This window comes from Nothobranchius furzeri, chromosome 16, assembly GCF_043380555.1.
Source record: "Nothobranchius furzeri strain GRZ-AD chromosome 16, NfurGRZ-RIMD1, whole genome shotgun sequence".
Lineage (NCBI taxonomy): Eukaryota > Metazoa > Chordata > Actinopteri > Cyprinodontiformes > Nothobranchiidae > Nothobranchius > Nothobranchius furzeri.
This window is the reverse complement of record NC_091756.1, coordinates 38,611,660-38,630,742: the sequence shown is the minus strand read 5'-3', so window position 1 is coordinate 38,630,742 and position 19,083 is coordinate 38,611,660. Positions and strand designations below refer to the sequence as shown.

The following is a 19,083-nucleotide window of genomic DNA, read 5'->3' as shown; positions in this document are numbered from 1 at the left end:
TCCTATTGTGGCCCGTTGATGGCCCCATTCTCAGAAAAATCCTAGATCCGCCACTGCCGAGCAACAACCTGGTGGGCAGAACCAGGACCCGACTGGGGAAGGTGATTTTTTTTTCAGATAGATGTTTTGTTTTTTTGTGAAAACTATGATAAAAGTTGACATATGACCATTTGAAAAATAAAAATCTTTATTCTGACCAAAAGAAGCATAAAAAGGGTTGGTTAACAGATGACTCATATCTGTTTTTGTTCTTGAGTTTCTGAGCTAATTATCTCATAAACCCCTCAGCAAGTTTTAATCAAACTCAGTGATTAACCTCTGGAATCAGTTTAATTCAAACCAGCTGCCAAAGCTAATATTAGAAATCACAAGAATAGTTACTAACAGTTTTGAGCTAAAATTTGGTGTATTAGAAGATAAGGATCATTGCCAAATCCAACCCATATGTCATCAACCACTTGATGGATTTCATTAAAACGGACTTCACTCAATCCAAGATGGCTGGTTAAAACGCACGAGATTTGAGTGATTTACATGCTGTAATGTGCACAGATGTCCTAAAGATTAAAGTATTGTTTACGTTTTATGGAATGATCTTTGAAAAATCTACCTTCACATCACGATGTGGGAAACATCCTTTATTCTGAAATAATTTTCCATCAGTGCTGTGTCCTGGACACACTCGCCTCTCTGTTTCAACTAAAAACACTTGTTTATGGAATCAAAAGAAGGTGTTGGATGAATTGAAGCTGCACTGGGGAACATTTATCTCCGTCTTCTGGCAGATTTGAAAGTAGTTGTGTATCAGAGAGATTATCAGATTACATGCAGTTATTTTACTTGTGACACAAATATTATGCAGCAGTCATGGTAAAAAAAATGCAACAGATAAAGAATGTCTTTTATCTTTTCCTGAAGTAAACCAGTTTTTCCGTGTGAGGTATGAATGCTGCTGAGAACTGAATTCTTTAGAAAACAGAGTGGAATCTACACATTTTACATCCACCCATTCATTTTCAACTGCTTATCCGGGGTCAGGTCGCGGGGTCAGTAGCCTTACCAGGGAGGCCCAGACTTTCCTCTCCCCAGCCACTTGGGCCAGCTCCTCCGGGGAATCCTAAGGCTTTCCCCGGTCAGCCGAGAGACAGTCCTGTGTGTGTGTGTATATATATATATATATATATATATATATATATATATATATATATATATATATATATATATATATATATATATATATATATATGTGTGTGTGTGTGTGTGTGTATGTATGTATATAAAATTTCAACACTCATACTTTAAAAACGTTTGCTACGCCCCTGTAGCAGCGGGTCTACTCCGAGCCCCTCACAGAGGACTGAGCTTCACACCCTATCTCAAAGGGAGAGCCCAGACACCCTGTGGAGAAAACATTTCGACTTTGCCTTCCTGCTCAGCTCTCTCTTCACCACGACAGATCGGTACAACGCCCACATCACTACAAACACAGCACCAATCTGCCTATCGATCTCATGCTCCATCTCTCTCACTCATGAACAAGACCCTGAGATATTTAAACTCCTCCACTTGAGGCAGGACCACATCCCTTAGCCGGAGAAATAGTTCTATCCTTTTTACCCCCCCATTTTTTTGTGTGCAAATTTGACAGACCTGTTAAAAATCGGTGAGACTACCCCAGTGTTCACACTCATCCTTCAGCTTTCCAGCAAGAAGACAAATATATATTAATCTGTGTTCGTTCTTCCCTTCCATCGCTTCCTTTCAGCCTGTCATCATTCCTCTGAACAGCAGATTTTGTGGAGCATCAGAAACCTTTTTGGACTCTGCCCAGGATTTTCTACTTCACTTCTCTGTCTCAGTCATGACAGTTTAACTCGTACAAATAACTGCTGCAGGTGGACAATAAAGCTCTCCTGGTTGGTTTGAGAGAATGTCAAAGGAGACGGCTCTGCAGATTTACTTGATGGACTCCTGCAGCACTTTAAAAAATTCAAGTATAAAAAGTGTAGCAGCTTTTAAACACATTTTAATGCAAACAACCTCTTTTACTTGCAGAATTTCCTCAAGTTTTTTTATCGTGTTTCCACTATAGGAGTTCTGGGAAATTTCTGGAAGCAGAAAATAGACTGGGAGATTCGATGGTTCTGTTCTCTCAGCTGTTGTGTCTCCTTACAAATTCAGCCTTTTCAGGACTTTGCTAAGATGTCAGCACATCGCAAACATTTCAGGAGTGAGTGATGTCACTGATCAGTGCCAAAAAGGCATCCACACGCATTAAAGTATTATTCTGTCAAAGTACGTCGTAATTGAATCTACTCAGGGGACAGTAAGAGCGACTGTGCGATGTAAAAAGAGGCGTTCAATGACCAGAAGAACTGTTGTTTTCTTTACGGTGCTCTGTGAGACAACAAAGCCCTGTGAATTATGGCGTTGTGGGTGGATTCCGCCACATTTTTCTGTGTTGGGAGATTGAAGACGGCGATTTTACAGCAGTGTGAACATTGCCTGTTTTCCTTTACTTTTACTCAGCTTCACCAGCAATTCTTTTCATTTTACAAATGCCCGTTGTTTTGGTGAACTCTGCTGATGTCATTTCCTACTGCGTTATACCCAATCAGTGTGAGTTAACCATTCTGAGTACCTATCTCTGCTGAGGTACAAGAAGAAAGGCTTTTAACGCTTCTTCTTGTTGCGGTTTTAAAGACATGTCCAAGTTATTTAGAACAGAGAGCCACAGGGAACACCGCTTCAGACGCCATCTTCAGTGTTTATGAAAAGCTGAGCGTCACGGTGTGTGACGTACGCTGCATTGGCATGTCTGGTCGTGCAACCTTTGATCTGCGTCCTGAAGCGGAGACACACACATGCTGGGAAGTTCAGGTAAAACTATCCTGACGTTCCGATTGAGGAAACATGCCTCATGTCACAAATTCATCAGAGGTTCTGGTCCATTTTAACATGACAGTATCATACGTCATCCATGATGGGATTCTCCCATTCCACCTGTCAGGAACTTGCACAAACCAGTTAGAGAAGCACTGCTGATGGTTCTGAAAACTCCATTTTATTTTGGAGAAGCTTCAAAAATAACATGACCTTAACCTAATAAATATATCAATGTAAACTCAAGATATCTCCTGAGACTAGACTAGACTATTGAGAATGACACCAGCACAAGACAAACGGTGAGACGACCCCAGTGTTCACACTGACCATTTCCACCGGACGACCACACTGTCTCTGCACGAATATCAAACTGTCTCTCTGACATATCAAAATGGATGAAATCCCACCATTTCCAACTCAACCTCTCTAAAACTGAACTACTTGTCATCCCAGCAAAACCATCCATACAGCACAATATCTCAATCCAAAATGACTTCCTATCTCTGGCTCCTTCAAAGGCAGTTCGAAATTTGGGTGTTGTGATTGATGAACACCTGACCTTTAAAGATCATGTTGCCTCTGTTGCTTGTTCATGCCGCTTTGCGCTGTATAACATACGAAAGATCAGACCATACCTAACACAACATGCCACTCAGCTCCTGGTGCAATCTACTGTCATCTCCCGCCTCGATTACTGCAATGCCCTTCTAACTGGTCTTCCAGGCTGTACTGTGAGACCTCTTCAAATGGTCCAGAACGCAGCGGCGCGTTTGGTCTTCAATCAGCCAAAAAGAGCACACGTCACCCCTCTGTTCATTGAGCTCCACTGGCTACCGCTAGCAGCACGCATCAAATTCAAATTTCTAACACTAGCATACAAAGTCAGAGATGGTACGGCTCCCATCTACCTGAATCCTCTTGCAAAGGCTTACGTCTTGGCCCGGCTGCTTCGGTCATCACAGGATCGTCGGCTAGCGGTGCCTACACCACGCTCAGGACAATCCAGACTCTTCTCATGCATCGTTCCACAAATGTGGAATGACCTTCCAAGCACTACAGGGGCTTCCTTTTCAATTTTCAAGAAACTCCTGAAGACCCTGCTCTTCAGAGAGCATCTTCTGAACTAGCACCCTCCCTGCACCCGTCCCCCCTCTCTACCGTCCACTACTTGTCCCCTCCTCTTCATGACTGATGTCAATGTTGTTGTTGTTATTGTTGTTGTTATCCTCAAGGGCAACATGCCGATTATAACTTGTAAGTCGCTTTGGACAAAAGCGTCTGCTAAATACATAAACATAAATAGAAACAGAAACAAACAACATCAAGAAGAAACTTTTAGACACACCAGGTTCAACTTAAATAGTGGCTGATCAGACTACTCTACAAACAAGAGGGAAACAATTAACATACAATTAACACACAATTAACACACACACACACACACACACACACACACACACACACACACACACACACACACACACACACACAAACTAACCAGTCTAATCAGTTCAGGGAACTCAAATAACTAAATCGTAATTACAACCTCGCTATCCATAACAAAAAATGTCCACATTAAATTAAACATAAGCATAAACATGAATCTCCCCTCCCTTGGGAGTAGGTAGATCCCAGAAGTGCTGATTAGACTTCCTGAGGAGATGAGCTACAGGTGTGTGAGACTCCATGGGCAACTCCAAGTCACTGGTAACTCAAATTAAATACAAAATCAACACATGCATGCATAAACATTAGAAGACTGATTGTGTGCATGTCAACCAGTCATCCTAGACAGAAACCAAATAAACATTACCAGAAGACCATACCCCTGAGGTGACAGACACTGCTGTCACACCACCACATGTCAAAGGTTCTGGGGTGTCATTTATCAAACATTGCATAGAATCCTTACTAAAACCGTACTTAAGCTCAGCAAAAAAAATGTACTTACACCAAGTAGGTTTGTGATCTATCAAACATGGAGTACTCACAGCTGCACGCATTCTCTGCTTCATAAATCAGAGACTAACAAGAATGTTTCTCAGCTGCATTTTAGTCACATCCCGCCCTCACCACGCCCACTTACTGCCATAAATAGCCAACGCAAAGTGCCTTGTGGATCTCATGCATATACATAAGCCGGCTGTTGCAGCGCTCCGCCAATGACGATGGCGACCGTAGATCAATCAAGGCAGATCAAGGAAGCACAATTTCACAGAAGCAGAAATTGAGGTACTTGTGGGTGAGGTGGAGAAATGAAAGGAAGTGCTTTTGCAAAACAAATAAGAGAAAATCCATGGAGTGGCACAGCGTTGCTGAAGCCGTCAATGTTGTGAATTCTTCAGAGAGATCTGTGGCGGATATAAAAAAATGGTCCAATCAGGATTCGATCCCCAGAGTCCCGGGTGAAAATTACTCACGTTAAAAAGAAATCTCCAGAACGTAAAATCCTGGATGACTGAGAAGTTCATGTACAGTTTTATTTATTCCACAAACAGAACAATTAGTTTAAAAAAATGTGCTCATGACATCTCAAGGAAGCTTCTGATTATATTTTAATGATGAAAAAATCCAGTTGAGCGTAGCTGTGACTGCAGCTTGAGGAAGTATTTATTAGTGCAAACAAAAGCTGTTTTCCATCTTTTATCCTTTGACCTACTGAGCACGATGACAGCAGCATTATACTGCCGCGGTGCCGCCATTGCTACGTCAGCCAGCTGCTTGTGTTGGCGCTATCTCGCGTGGCGGCTCAGAGACAGCAGCAGATTCACTCCCACCCCCACTCAGCCTCGGTCTTTTCATAAATCACACCAGGACAAGCAGAAGGAGTCTCAGATCCAAGTCCACTAGAATGTTTAGAAAGTATGTTGTTTAAAGGTACAGAAACATTTGATAGAAACTACAGAACTCTGGATATTATTGTTTTAAAGGAATAATATTTGATAAGTTGGCTTGGTCTTGACTATATGTATTATATAGTGTTGCTGTTTCTAGAAGTCTTTAGTATTTACAAAAAATGTTTTACTTTCAGTGAACTTCCTGTTTCCCTGTGATTATTGGAAAATCGGAAGCTCCTGTTGACCTTTAAGATTTCTAAATGAATACAAGCAGCACTCCTACGTCTTAACGAGTTTGATCTGAGAGATTTGAACAGAGTCAGATCGACTCTTCCTGCTGCAGCAGCAGGAATCCTCCTTGGAGGGACATCAAACTACAAGTCCCAGAGTGAGTCCAAAAAGCTCCCAGATCGATACACATTAGCTGCTGCTCCACCGCTAACATGAATTAGTCGACATCACGAGACCTTGAGACATGCTGTCAGTCCTCTGTGTGTGTGTGTGTGTGTGTGTGTGTGTGTTTGAGGATGACTGAAGTGATCCTTTCCAGTATCCAAGATTATTCTAGTAGATGTTTTATGAGGAACTGAGACTAAATTAGTTTATAGGCATGAATGATTTCATTATGTTCAACATTTCCTGAAACTGTGCTATAATTATTATGTAAAATATCCTTTCTCATCATGCTGCTTCCTACTTGTGCACAAACGATGATGCTTATGAGGATCCTGTGGAGTTTTAGCTGCAGAGGAATGTCTCCCACTATTAATTCACTCATTTCTGAGAACTGTAAGATAAAAAGACTCAGTTTTAAAAAGTGATAAGCTTCCATATTATTTTTGCTAAACTTCCAGGGACACGTCTCATTTGTCATCACACAAGGACGTTGGCTTCTCATCCTCTCTGACTCACTATTCAGGGAGACTTTGTTTCAGTTTTAAATGTTAAAATTGATTTAAAACCATTTATTCACAAGATCATTCTCTTAGGACCTGTGTATACAGTACATGCACAAACATTAGATTTTGGGTTTTGTACCACTTAACTGGAGCCTTGTGGCCTTGTGGACATAATTTGTTTCTGAGGAATATTGGGATCAATGAGAAAAATACATAACTAGAAGAAAGTGTCAAGATAAAAGTCTAGAGAAGAATGTGTAATTATGAAGATGGGGGGTGTGGGGTGGGGGTGGGGGGTTACATTTGAATGACGAGGGGGTTGTTTAGGGTTCTGTCTATGTCCATGAATGAATGTTCTCTACAAGGGCTCCGCTGTCATCGTTCACTTTGAAGAGCTGTTCAGAAGATTTGATTTGTTCATGAACATCTCCTCACTAGAATTTAGACGATTTGACTTTCATTCTTTTTCTCCTCTATAACTTGTTGTAAACCCAAAATAGTTAGATGAAATACAAAATGAGCACCAAACAAACACTTCGATTAGGACCTTGTTTCTAAAATATTCCAGTCTCACAGTCGCAGTGACACTTGAGAGCCCTGACTGTATTACAGCCAACAGCCCAGAAAACACACATTTAAGTTTGCTTTACCTTCTTGTGGTTTCGTGACTAGTCCCAGATGTAAAACGTGCATGCTCATTCATTTTGTCACCTCCGTAGTTTAGGAGCTTCCGGGCTTGCCTTACAGTCCTGAACATTTCTGATTAATTGACCACCAGCAGCTCAACAGTCTGTAGCATCCATCAAGACCACGGTAAACTAATATTTACCACAGATGAATAAATACACTCACCCTTGCTGTCATGGTTACTGTTGTATTTTCTAGTGATTTAAGGTGCACAGGGAAGATCTTCAGCCGCATTTTCCCTGTCCTGTGGAAGAAAATCAGACCTAAATTAGAATTCATGATAATGGCTCCTATGTCATAACCTACATATAGAGTGCAAGCAAATACATCATTTTTTATTTTGCAGTAGCTGGCACAGCATGTAGTGGTGCTACCTGAACAGAAGACATTACTCTTCTAAGCTGTAGCCTATATAGATGTGGAGTTACTGGAAAAGTATAAAGTCAGCAACTCTGCAGATGACTTTTTTTTTATAACAAAGTCCAGTACCTCTGCCCTGACTGGTATTCTCCTATAATAAATGTACCACTGCTGGTTTATATCTGTTGTTTTATTTTTTATTTTCTGTTTGACTCATAAATCTGGGACGAGCAATTTGCTAAAGAGCGGGTATAGGCTAAGTAAACAAACACAAAAAACATCCCTTTCAGCAAAATTTAAAGAGAAACATGAAAGTGGAAAAGTCAAACTTTAAGGCTTTATTTGATTTACGGTTCACTGTCATCCAGAGGTGGTGCAGATAGAAGAAAGCTGAGCTATAGCTGTGTGTGTGTGTTACCCGAGTGTGTAGACGGCCTTCGGGCACTTTACAGGGGCTGTCCATTACGCGTACCTCCTCTGTATAAAACAGCACAAGGAATGGAAGAAGCCTAGGAGCAGGAATTAGTCAGAGTAACAGCTGTGGACATCACTATGACATTTACAACCACAACACACAAATGCAACATTTATGGGTCAAATTATGACACTACAACTCGTGTGAAAAAGCAAGTCATGTTATATTGGTCAGGGTTGTTGTACCTGCATGCTAACCTGTAGGTGTATAGATTTTGTGTTCCAGTTTCTAATATTTTGTTCTTGTATAGGGCTGCAAGGTGGCACCTCTGGTTTAATCTGGGCTCTTTACTTTTTGCATCCCTTCCCTGGGTATGTTGGAGATTTTTCAAGAAATTTCAGTTTTCTTCCACTGTCCAAAAACACACAGCTTCCGTTATTCTCAAATGCCTGACATAGTTCACCCTTTAGTTACTTATTAAGAGTTGGTTCCCTTCAGAATGGTTGACTTCTTATTCTTTTTTTGTTTCAGTTCATTAGATAGATAACAAGAATAATATCATGAAGTTATTAAAGGGGCAGAGTTGCTGTGGTAATCTGTTGGGAGACTCCCATCCCATCAACCCCCTAATGCTATATGTCTTCGTCTTCGTCTTCGTCTTCCTCCGCTTATCCGGGTCCGGGTCGCAGGGGCAGCATCCCAACTAGGGAGCTCCAGGCCGTCCTCTCCCCGGCCTTGTCCACCAGCTCCACCGGCAGGACCCCAAGGCGTTCCCGGACCAGATTGGAGATGTAACCTCTCCAACGTGTCCTGGGTCGACCCGGGGGCCTTCTGCCGGCAGGACATGCCCGAAACACCTCCCCGGGGAGGCGTCCAGGAGGCATCCTGACCAGATGCCCAAACCACCTCAACTGGCTCCTTTCGATCCGGAGGAGCAGCGGTTCTACTCCGAGTCCCTCCCGAATGTCCGAGCTCCTCACCCTATCTCTAAGACTGAGCCCGGCCACCCTACGGAGGAAACTCATTTCGGCCGCTTGTATCCGCGATCTCGTTCTTTCGGTCATTACCCAAAGCTCATGACCATAGGTGAGAATTGGGACGTAGATCGACCGGTAAATCGAGAGCCTGGCTTTCTGGCTCAGCTCCCTCTTCCCCACGACAGATCGGCTCAGCGTCCGCATCACTGCAGACGCCGAACCAATCCGCCTGTCGATCTCCCGATCCCTCCTACCCTCACTCGTGAACAAGACCCCGAGATACTTAAACTCCTCCACTTGAGGTAGGACCTCTCCCCCGACCCAGAGGTGGCAAGCCACCCTTTTCCGGTCGAGAACCATGGTCTCAGATTTGGAGGTGCTGATCCTCATCCCAGCCGCTTCACATTCGGCCGCGAACCTACCCAGCAAGAGCTGAAGGTCAGAGCTGGATGAAGCTAGGAGGACCACATCATCCGCAAAAAGCAGAGACGAGATTCTCCTGCCACCAAACTCGACACACTCCACACCACGGCTGCGTCTAGAAATTCTGTCCATAAAAGTGATGAACAGAACCGGTGACAAAGGGCAGCCCTGGCAGAGTCCAACCCTCACTGGGAACAGGTCCGACTTACTACCGGCTATGTGGACCAAACTCACGCTCCTCTGGTAAAGGGACTGAATGGCCCTTAACAGAAAGTCACCCACCCCATACTCCTGGAGCGTCCCCCACAGGGTGCCCCTGGGGACACGGTCATAAGCCTTCTCCAAATCCACAAAGCACATGTGGATTGGTTGGGCAAACTCCCATGCCCCCTCCATCACACTTGCAAGGGTATAGAGCTGGTCCACAGTTCCACGGCCAGGACGAAAACCACATTGCCCCTCCTCAATCTGAGATTCAACTATCGATCGGGCCCTCCTCTCCAGTACCTTGGAGTAGACCTTTCCAGGGAGGCTGAGGAGTGTGATCCCCCTATAGTTGGAACACACCCTCAGGTCACCCTTCTTAAAGATGGGGACCACCACCCCGGTCTGCCACTCCCTAGGAACTGCCCCCGATGACCACGCAATGTTGTAGAGACGTGTCAACCATGACAGCCCTACAACATCCATAGCCTTGAGATACCCAGGACGAACCTCATCCGCCCCCGGGGCTCCGCCGCTGTGTAGTTGTTTGACTACCTCAGCAACTTCTGCCCCCGAGATTGGACAGTCCATCCCCAGGCCTCCCAGCTCTGGTTCCTCCTCGGAATGCGCAGTGGTGGGATTGAGGAGCTCCTCAAAGTATTCCTTCCACCATCCGACTATAGCCTCAGTTGACGTCAGCAGCTCCCCATCCCCACTGTAAACAGTGTGAGCGAGTTGCTGCCTTCCTCTCCTGAGGCGCCGGACAGTTTGCCAGAACCTCTTTGGAGCCGATCGATAGTCTTTCTCCATGGCCTCACCAAACTCCTCCCACGCCCGAGATTTTGCCTCGGCAACTGCCACTGCTATATGTGATGTATTTTATTCCACCAAACTGGTTGCACACATCATGACATCAACGCAGTTTTGACAAATTTTGTTCACAGTTACGGTGAGGGGATTAACTAAGCTGTCAGACATCGAACTGGCTCCTTCTGGAGTGACATGTAACTAGTACTTAACTAGTTGTTTAGCTAGGTCTTATTAGTGGGCTGGAGCGAAACATATTCCCATCACTAGATTTCATCCTAGGGATGTAAGAAAGCACTGACCCTGCGATGGACTGGCAACATGTACAGGGTGTATCCTGCCTGTTAGCCTGCTGGAGATAGCCAACAGCTCGCTGCAATCCCGCAAAGACAAGCGGCTAGAGAAAAAGGAAGAAAATATTGATACACTGAAATATAGAGATATTTCGTGTTATGATACTGAATTCATATCTGAAAGCAGTGTATTTCTTCTGTGTGGTGCAATTCAAACTCCAACTGCTAGGTGGCAGCAGTTTTTACAGTCTTTATTTTGACGGAGCGATATCTTGCGACAGCAGGGAGCCTAAGCCATGCCCACTTACTTCTGGACCGTGGGTCCTTGGAAGAACGAAAAAAAAAAAGAATGCAAGTCAACGGGGCTAAAAACGGCATTTTCTAATCCCGTTTGTTATGTGCCATGATTTTCACATATGATGTCTGGGAATTTTAAAGACACATTCCTATGCCAAGAAAGCGCTTATTTTCAAATGGGGGGGAAGTTATTTCAGGTTTTGTGTGAAAATAAGTCCAGGACTACAATCATTGCCAAAATGACGTCATCGAACCAGACACGGAGCTGATGACATTCTGTGGTGACGTGCCGACGTCTGATTTGTAGTCATAGGAATTCCACATTTTTACGAGATGCTAAATCTCAAAGTACGTGACTGGCATGGTCGAAACACACATCACACACTGTTTCAGCATAAAATCACCAGTAAATTTCAAAATAAAAGTACTGCAGCGATGCAATTTCATATATATCAAGCTCACGTGTGACCCAACGGCTTATTTACTCACAGCATCGTTTCAGAAGTGCAGCGGTGTGTGTTTCATGGCTGTAACCCTGGCAGTGGACAGGAGCAACATCACATTTGACATAAAACAACAATATCAAACTGATTTCCTTCTTTTTGGTTTAATGGCGGATTGCATAAACAAACCGAGACCTGAAGTCTTGAGGTATCGTGTGACCTTGCGAGTCGAGCGAGGAGCATGGCAGAAAAGCCGCTTCGCTGCTGAGACTCTCCCGGCGTACACTTGAGTGCAGTGGTTGTCGCGAGTAAACAGTTCCGTGCCGCTTTTGCTTCCAGTGTGCACTAGGCGTTAGTCTCTCTATGCGGGTTGTGCCCTGGATTTGACCTGAGTTTTGCAAAAATTGCAAATATCTTCTTGCTTTGAGTATTGCAGTATATTGCATTGTCTCTCCTGCATTGTGTTATTATGTTGTATCACCACATTCTCGCCAATTACAACCCTACATAATTCCAAAATAGATGGTTTTAAGAGCCAAAAACTCAATAGAGAATGAGCAATAGAAGTGGATGGGACTAAATGTGTTGCAGGTGTGCTGACTGATACAAGAACAGGATCTGAATCAAAACATGGCGAGGTAAGGCCAACATAAAGACACATAATTACATTAGACACAGAAACCAAAGCTGTGTTTAGAGGCAGGTTACCGGTGTTTTTGTAGGTAGTTTGCATGTTTTCAAACCATCTAGAGGTTTCTACTTTGTTTCAAACGTGTGTGAATAAATGTTGATTGTACTCCAACTGTTAAGCGTCAGCATGAATTACATTTCTTTTAAGTCTCTGTGGATTCACTCTGTAACGAATGAACAGTCTGTCCGGGTTCGCCTCAGACAAGAGGAGCTGGAAAATGGATGGTTGGATGCTTTTAAGGAACTAAACACAACAGTTTTAATAAAAAAAATCATATTTAGAAAAAGATTTTAAAAATAGTTTTCTGTCAGATGCATTTAGTTGTGTCTGGTAGGGATTCACACATTTTTGTTAAATTGCCAAAGCTCTGTGTTTGGTGACAAAAGCACTTAGAGCAGACAATAAGGAAAATGCAAAGGGAATGTTTTCCCCTCCGGACAGGAATGTGCCCCTTTTACCCCCGTCACAATACTCAATTCAGTCTGGGCCTCGAACAAAAAAAATGCCACTCTGAAATACCAGGTGACGCTTTGTGTGAGTCCTCATTATATCACTGTCACATGCCCATCTTTTGGCTCATTCAGTCGGGTCAGATGCAGACCAGGGGTTGCAGGCGAGGCCCTTCTGTTTATTTCAAAAGCAATAAATCATATTGACTGAGAGTCATCTGCAGAGTGAGTGGGTTCATGATGATTATGTTTAATTATAGTCGTCACTTCTGGAGATAATGACTCGCTTTCAGTCGAAAAGCCAACTCTTCACCAAACCAATGAAAATACACAGAATTCATCTAGAAATGGCTTTGTGTGTGTTTTCCTCCTAAAGGTTCTGCATACTATGACAACGTGCGACCGTTGGCTTATCCCGACTCCGATGCCGTGCTCATCTGCTTTGACATCAGCCGTCCGGAGACGCTGGACAGTGTGGTGAAAAAGGTCAGTGTCACATCAACAGAAATGGGAACCTTTCATCTTTTCATATCACAGCTGAGACCGTTCTTTGTTTCCCGCGGTACACTGTGTGTTTGATTTAAACTTAATACAGGAGTCAGATTCAAAATGGCAGTATGTGTGGTGTCTGAATGTATCCCTTTACTATGCCGGCATTGAAATCAGTTGTTTATGAAACAACAACACCCCAAGGTTTTAAAAACATAACAGTACAGGTATTAGATGGTTTAAAAAACAAAGTGGTTGAGTTTATTATTTTTAACTGCATGATAATTGCTTGTTTAACAGTCACAGTGGTCATGTCCTGATCATAATCATAAAAAAGTACATTTATTTGGCATATTTGATTCATTTGTTGCAAAAGAGCTACAGATGAAACTCTAGAAAGTAGAATATCTTCTAAAAGTTCTTTTATGTCAGCGTCAATCTTAGACTGAGAGACCATCTAAAGGCTCTGGAACCCTTTTAAGGTGTTTTGGAGGATTTATCAGCTGATTGGAGGGTGACACTTCTGAGTCTAGACTATTAAATCTCTTCACAATATTCTAACTGAGATTTAGCTTCAAATTTCTGGCTTTGCGTGTAACATACTTTAGTTTCACCTTTTGAGTAGAATTACTTAAATAATGAACTTTGGCACCATATTCTAATTTTCTGAGTTTCACCATAGTGGTAATAATAAAAATAAAAGTAATGTTAACATTAAGGTTAAAATGTTAAACCTTTTATTCTAATGTGCCCTTTTAACTTTCACAAATTTAATTTGTTTTTCCCCATTTAAATCACTCCATGTGTTTATTATTACCTTTAGTTTACCTACTTGTGTTATTAGAGTAAACCCTTTAAATGTTTTTATAGAATTATGTCATAACAGCACATTGTACAAATGTATTTACTTTATTAATATTGTCTGACACCATTTCCAACTGTCAGTGTGCATTTTAATATTTTCCTGTGATAGTTGTCATTAAAACAATTATAAATATAGAGTTTTATTGATCCAAAGTGTGAAATGTAAACTTTTCATATTTGACTGTTCCATTTTTTACTTAATCATTTGTTTATGTTTGATTGTATTAAATAAGCAGCAGATTAGCAGTTTCACTGTGTAAGTATTATGATGCGTGTCTATACTTTGGCACTGAAAGGAATATTTTTTCAAGTATGGACTTTGACAGCATTTTATCAATACCATCCCACCTCCATCTTTCTCCGCTCTGATAATTTAGGGAAAGTTAAAGAGGGAAAACTGACGTAGGACCATGTTTATATCTACTGATGCTGAAAATAAAAAGGTAAAGAAAAAGTAGAGCTGGGAATTTCTAATTGGATCAAAAACAAACACACAGCTGAATTAAGATTACCACCCCTAGAGATTATGACTGAACGTGGTGGGTTGAAATGTTTGACCTCCTTTTAGTCCACAAACATTCCAGCCATCATTCATCAATGACATCATCAATAATAGACTCAACACGTACATTTCATGGTGGCCAAATTCTCACACCTACAGGGGGTCAGTTTGAGAGGTACATTGGTGACCCCAGTACTGGTGCTTAAACGCATGCACAGAATACCAAAGTGACACTTTGAATGAAGTTTAAGGACAAAGCAAAAGGAATTTTTCCTCTCAGAAGCAGATTTTAACATTCATACTCTGGTGTCTCCTCTCTTTGGTTTGCTTTGGACCTGTTTTCCATCTGCAAGCTTTCATCCTAAAATAACAGCCTTGCAGTAAGACTTTCTGTTCCACTATTTCTGACAGCTTTTCTGCCTAATCAATGTTTGCACCCTCCAATTTTCCCTTTAGAGCTCCTGTTCTTTCTCAGTGCTGCTCAGCTACAAAGGTACCCCCTGACTCCTCATTGCTTCTGTTGGGCTTATTTTCTCAGCTCATTTCCAATCTCTTAAATCAACATCAACATTCTGTTAGGCTAACTAAGAGAAAAGCAGGCAGCCAAAAATATTACTAAGTCATTACGTGCCTGGACTCTTGAACTTTTTAGAAAATGTGTTAATTTTAGTAACATCATTTCCCTGTCTAAGTAAAAGGCTTAAAGGTTATTAAATATTCAACAAGTATATCCAATTTAAATGCCCAATAAGACTGGAAGCCAAGAGTTCCATGATTTTACAGATTTTCTGTATTTATATATAATTTTAAACAAACTGAAGCTTTTAAAATACAAAGAAGAAAATACTTTCTAAGCATGTACAGTATTTGAACTGTACCTACCTGACATTTTCTCCTATAATTAGAACATTAAATTTTATATGCGCTACGAAGTCAAGGCCCAAATAAGAGACTGGATTTTTCCCAGAATAAATGACAATAAAATTTTGTGTTAATTAATATAAAGCACTGAAAATGGAAACATTTTATTCCATAAATGAATATTTCCAAGAGTCTTTTTCTTTAGCTTTTGGAGCCATGAACAGGTAAATCGCTACAACAAAACATCTTAAAGCCTTTGTTTTTCTACAACTGCAAACATTTATGCTAACAGCTGTATTTGTAATTATTAGCATCCTCTGGTATTTATAAAAGGTCTGAACTTGTATTGCCTATAGCTTCCAATGAGAGTATGGATTCTGGTTGAAGGTATTTTAGAATTGTAATGTCCAAATAACTCCGGTTTAGTTTCATCAGTCCACAGCACCTTATTCCAGAATGAAGCTGGCTTATCCAAATGTGCTTCAGCATACCTCACACTGCTCTTTTTGTGCTGGGGGTGGAGAAAAGGCTTCCTCTGCATCACTCTCACATGCAGCATCTCCTTGTGTAAAGTGCCCCGAATAGTTGGACGATGTACAGACTCCATCTGCAGCAAGATGATGTTGTAGGTCTTTGGTGCTGATCTGTGGGTTGACTCTGACTGTTCTCACCATTCTTCACTTCTGTTTAGCTGAGATTTTTCTTGGCCTGCCACTTGAACTTGAACTGTGCCTGTGGTCTTCCATTTTCTCAGTATGTTCCTAAATGTGGAAACAGAAGCTGAAATCTCTGAGACAGCTTTCTGTATCCTTCCCCAAAACCATGATGGTACAGAGTTGTTCTGGCACCCCCACGTTGCTCCTCTTCAGAGATTATTCAAAAAGGAGGGAAACTTACAATTGGTCCCCTTAAATACTCTCTCATAACTGGATTCACCTGTGTATGGAGGTCAAGGGTCACTGAGCTTACCAAACCAGTTAGAATTACTAATTAGTTCTAAAGGTTTTGGAATCAGTAAAATGTCAACAGTGGCCAAATGTATGCACCTATTGCACATTTTCTGTAAATCCTATAAACTTTGTTTTACTTCTCAAATCTCATTGTATGTCTCCTATGAGATATTTAACTGACATTTTTATTGTAACAAATGATTTATACAGGAAAATCATGAAGATTAACAAGACAGTTCAGACGTTCACATCCCACAGTAGACAAATACACTAACATTTTGCAAACTAGTATAACATTTTTGAATGGTTCAGTTTTAGTGACTTACAGTCATGACTGAAAGTATTCCCCTCATCTATCATTTGTCCATTTCCACCAGAAACATTCCCCTATCCATCACTGTTGCAGCTTTAAAGTCATTAAACCATTGAAATTCTATGAAATTTGAGTAAAAATGACTCAATTTTCCTCAATTTAGCCTCATTTCTGCCTGTTAATGAGAGCACTAACACACATTTATTTTTCCATTGAAAAGTCAGTTAAGGCTACTGGAAAAAAACAAAACAGAGCTTCCTTTGGATAAACCAGACTCTGCTCCAACAGCTCTCGCTGCTTTATGCACCAGTTGTTAACAGTAATGCAGACAATAAGCTGCCCTTTGTGACTCATCTAAATCGTTGCTGCTCAACAGTTGCATACAGTTACGCAAATGAGGAGTGAAAGGCAACAGTGGGTTGGAGCCTGCAACAGTTGGTTGGAGCCTGCAACAGCAGCAACATCTGGGAGAAATGATGTCTTTGAGCACTGTTGCTCCATTTGTTCCTCTTTACAAAGTGCTGCCTCTGCCATGGTGTGAGGAGATAATAAAAGGAGCCTGAGAGAGAAAGAGACAGGGAAAAAGCAGTAAGTGTCACGAACAGAACTCAGAAGACCCGTAATGACGCCAAACACAATGAGTGTAAAATAAAAAGTCTTTATTAGGATGCAGAGTTACCAGAGTTGGGCGAGGCTGGAGACAGAGTCGGAGAGGAGGCGAGGGTCAAAACCAGATCGGACATGCGGATGCGGGGAACAGGCAAGAGGCGAGGTTGAGGACAGACGAAGGTCGTGGAGGCAGGCAGAGTTCAAGGCAGGGGTCAGGAGAAAAACGAGGTCCGGAGGCAAAGCTCAGGCAGGGTGGATGGCTGGAGAATTTACTGGCACGAAGTCTTCAATAATCTGGCCCTGAATGACTGGATGGCTGGTTCTTTTGTAGCTGGGGAAACAGGTGTGGGTGATGAGCAGAGGAGTCAGAAGCAGGTGAAGTGGATGAAGATGATTGTGGTAGTCAGGGAAACAGGGCTTGGCTGGAGCTTGATGATGAGACCAGGTGTGCTGCATGAAGGCAGAGAAGGGTGAAGGATTGGGAGTCATGACAGTAAGAGTCTGAGGCTTAGTCCACACGTAGCCGGGGTTTTTTGAAAACGAATATCCGCCCCTCCAAAAACTTGCATCCACACCACCGCGTTTTAAAAACAAACTCTGTCCACACATACCTGGATAAATACGTTGTTAAGGACATGCCAGACCTGTAGGCGGCAGTACTTCCCCCGTTCTCAACCTCGTCCTTCGTCTGTGGTCTTCCGCAAGGAGCAGTAATTCCGCTTGCAAAAACAAACAAGCAAAAAGCGCTTGGACAATTGATGGATCGGGTAGTGACAGAGCGCAGCTCTGAAGGCTTCCATGATGCCGGCTAGTGTAAACACAGGTCGCACACGTGATGTCAGCATTTTTCTGTTGCAGAAAGTGACGTTGCGGACCTTAAAACTCCGGTTTTGTCCGTCCACACGCAGACACCCAAAACGGAGAAAACGCAGATCTTCACTTTGGCCGGAGTTTTTAAAAAGATCCGTTTTCGTGTGGATGACAGGCCAAAACGTAGGAAAATATCTACGTTTTGGCAGATCCCCGGCTATGTGTGGACAGGGCCTGAGTCATGTCCAGGGTGATAAGTGTTGTTTGTCGTGGGCATGAGCATCAGGTAGACTTGTTTTGTGCGCATTTAAAACGAAAAGTCAAATAATCTCAATAATTTAAAATGTTATAATTAATCCAATTATTTAAATAGTTGTTTGTTTTGGATTAAGGTAAAATATTAAATATAAACTAGAGTTGATTTTTTTTTACTTCTCTGTATAGTTAGTATGGCAATAACAAAGCACAAGGTCATTTAAAGTGACAATGTGTACTTCCCCTGGCGAAAGGGGGCAGTACAAACCTAAATCATTGCAAGCAAGCAATATTTTGTGTTCGAGTAAGACCTTACCAACGGATGGCCATTAGGGTCAAAAATCCCTGGGAGCGCAACCTCCAGCAAAATGACAAGCACACCAGACTCCATTCCATCACTGGAATGAGTGAAAAGACAAATGTGTAAAACAACGTTTGTCGATGATGAAAGTTTTGTAACCATTTTTTACAAATCAGTAAATGCATTTTGTCCTAATGGGCTCACGTAGAAGGAAACATAGCATCTAATATGGCGTCGCCCAGAAACTTAGACCTGCTCCCATGTATTTTAGACCCAATAATTATGGTTATGTGTTATGAAGCCGCCAATATTTTTCAACAACTGCGGGCATCATTAAGTTCATTTTCAACATTTTGATGGATGTTTCCAGAGATGAATGGTTAACAACTACACATTGTCTATTTAAGGTTTAACACACTTCATTGTGATTGAAAAAAGAATGGATTTGATGACTAAATTTG

At 42.0% G+C, this 19,083-nt stretch overlaps 1 protein-coding gene across 1 annotated transcript in view; it reads left to right on the top strand.

Annotated features, from left to right (window-relative positions):
* Positions 1-19,083, top strand: part of LOC107387868 (rho-related GTP-binding protein RhoN) — a 59,780-nt gene that overhangs the window by 23,991 nt on the left and 16,706 nt on the right. The window contains exon 3 of the mRNA XM_015963105.3: positions 13,045-13,154. Coding sequence (XP_015818591.1) covers positions 13,045-13,154 — 110 coding nt within the window. The remainder of the gene's footprint in view (positions 1-13,044; positions 13,155-19,083) is intronic.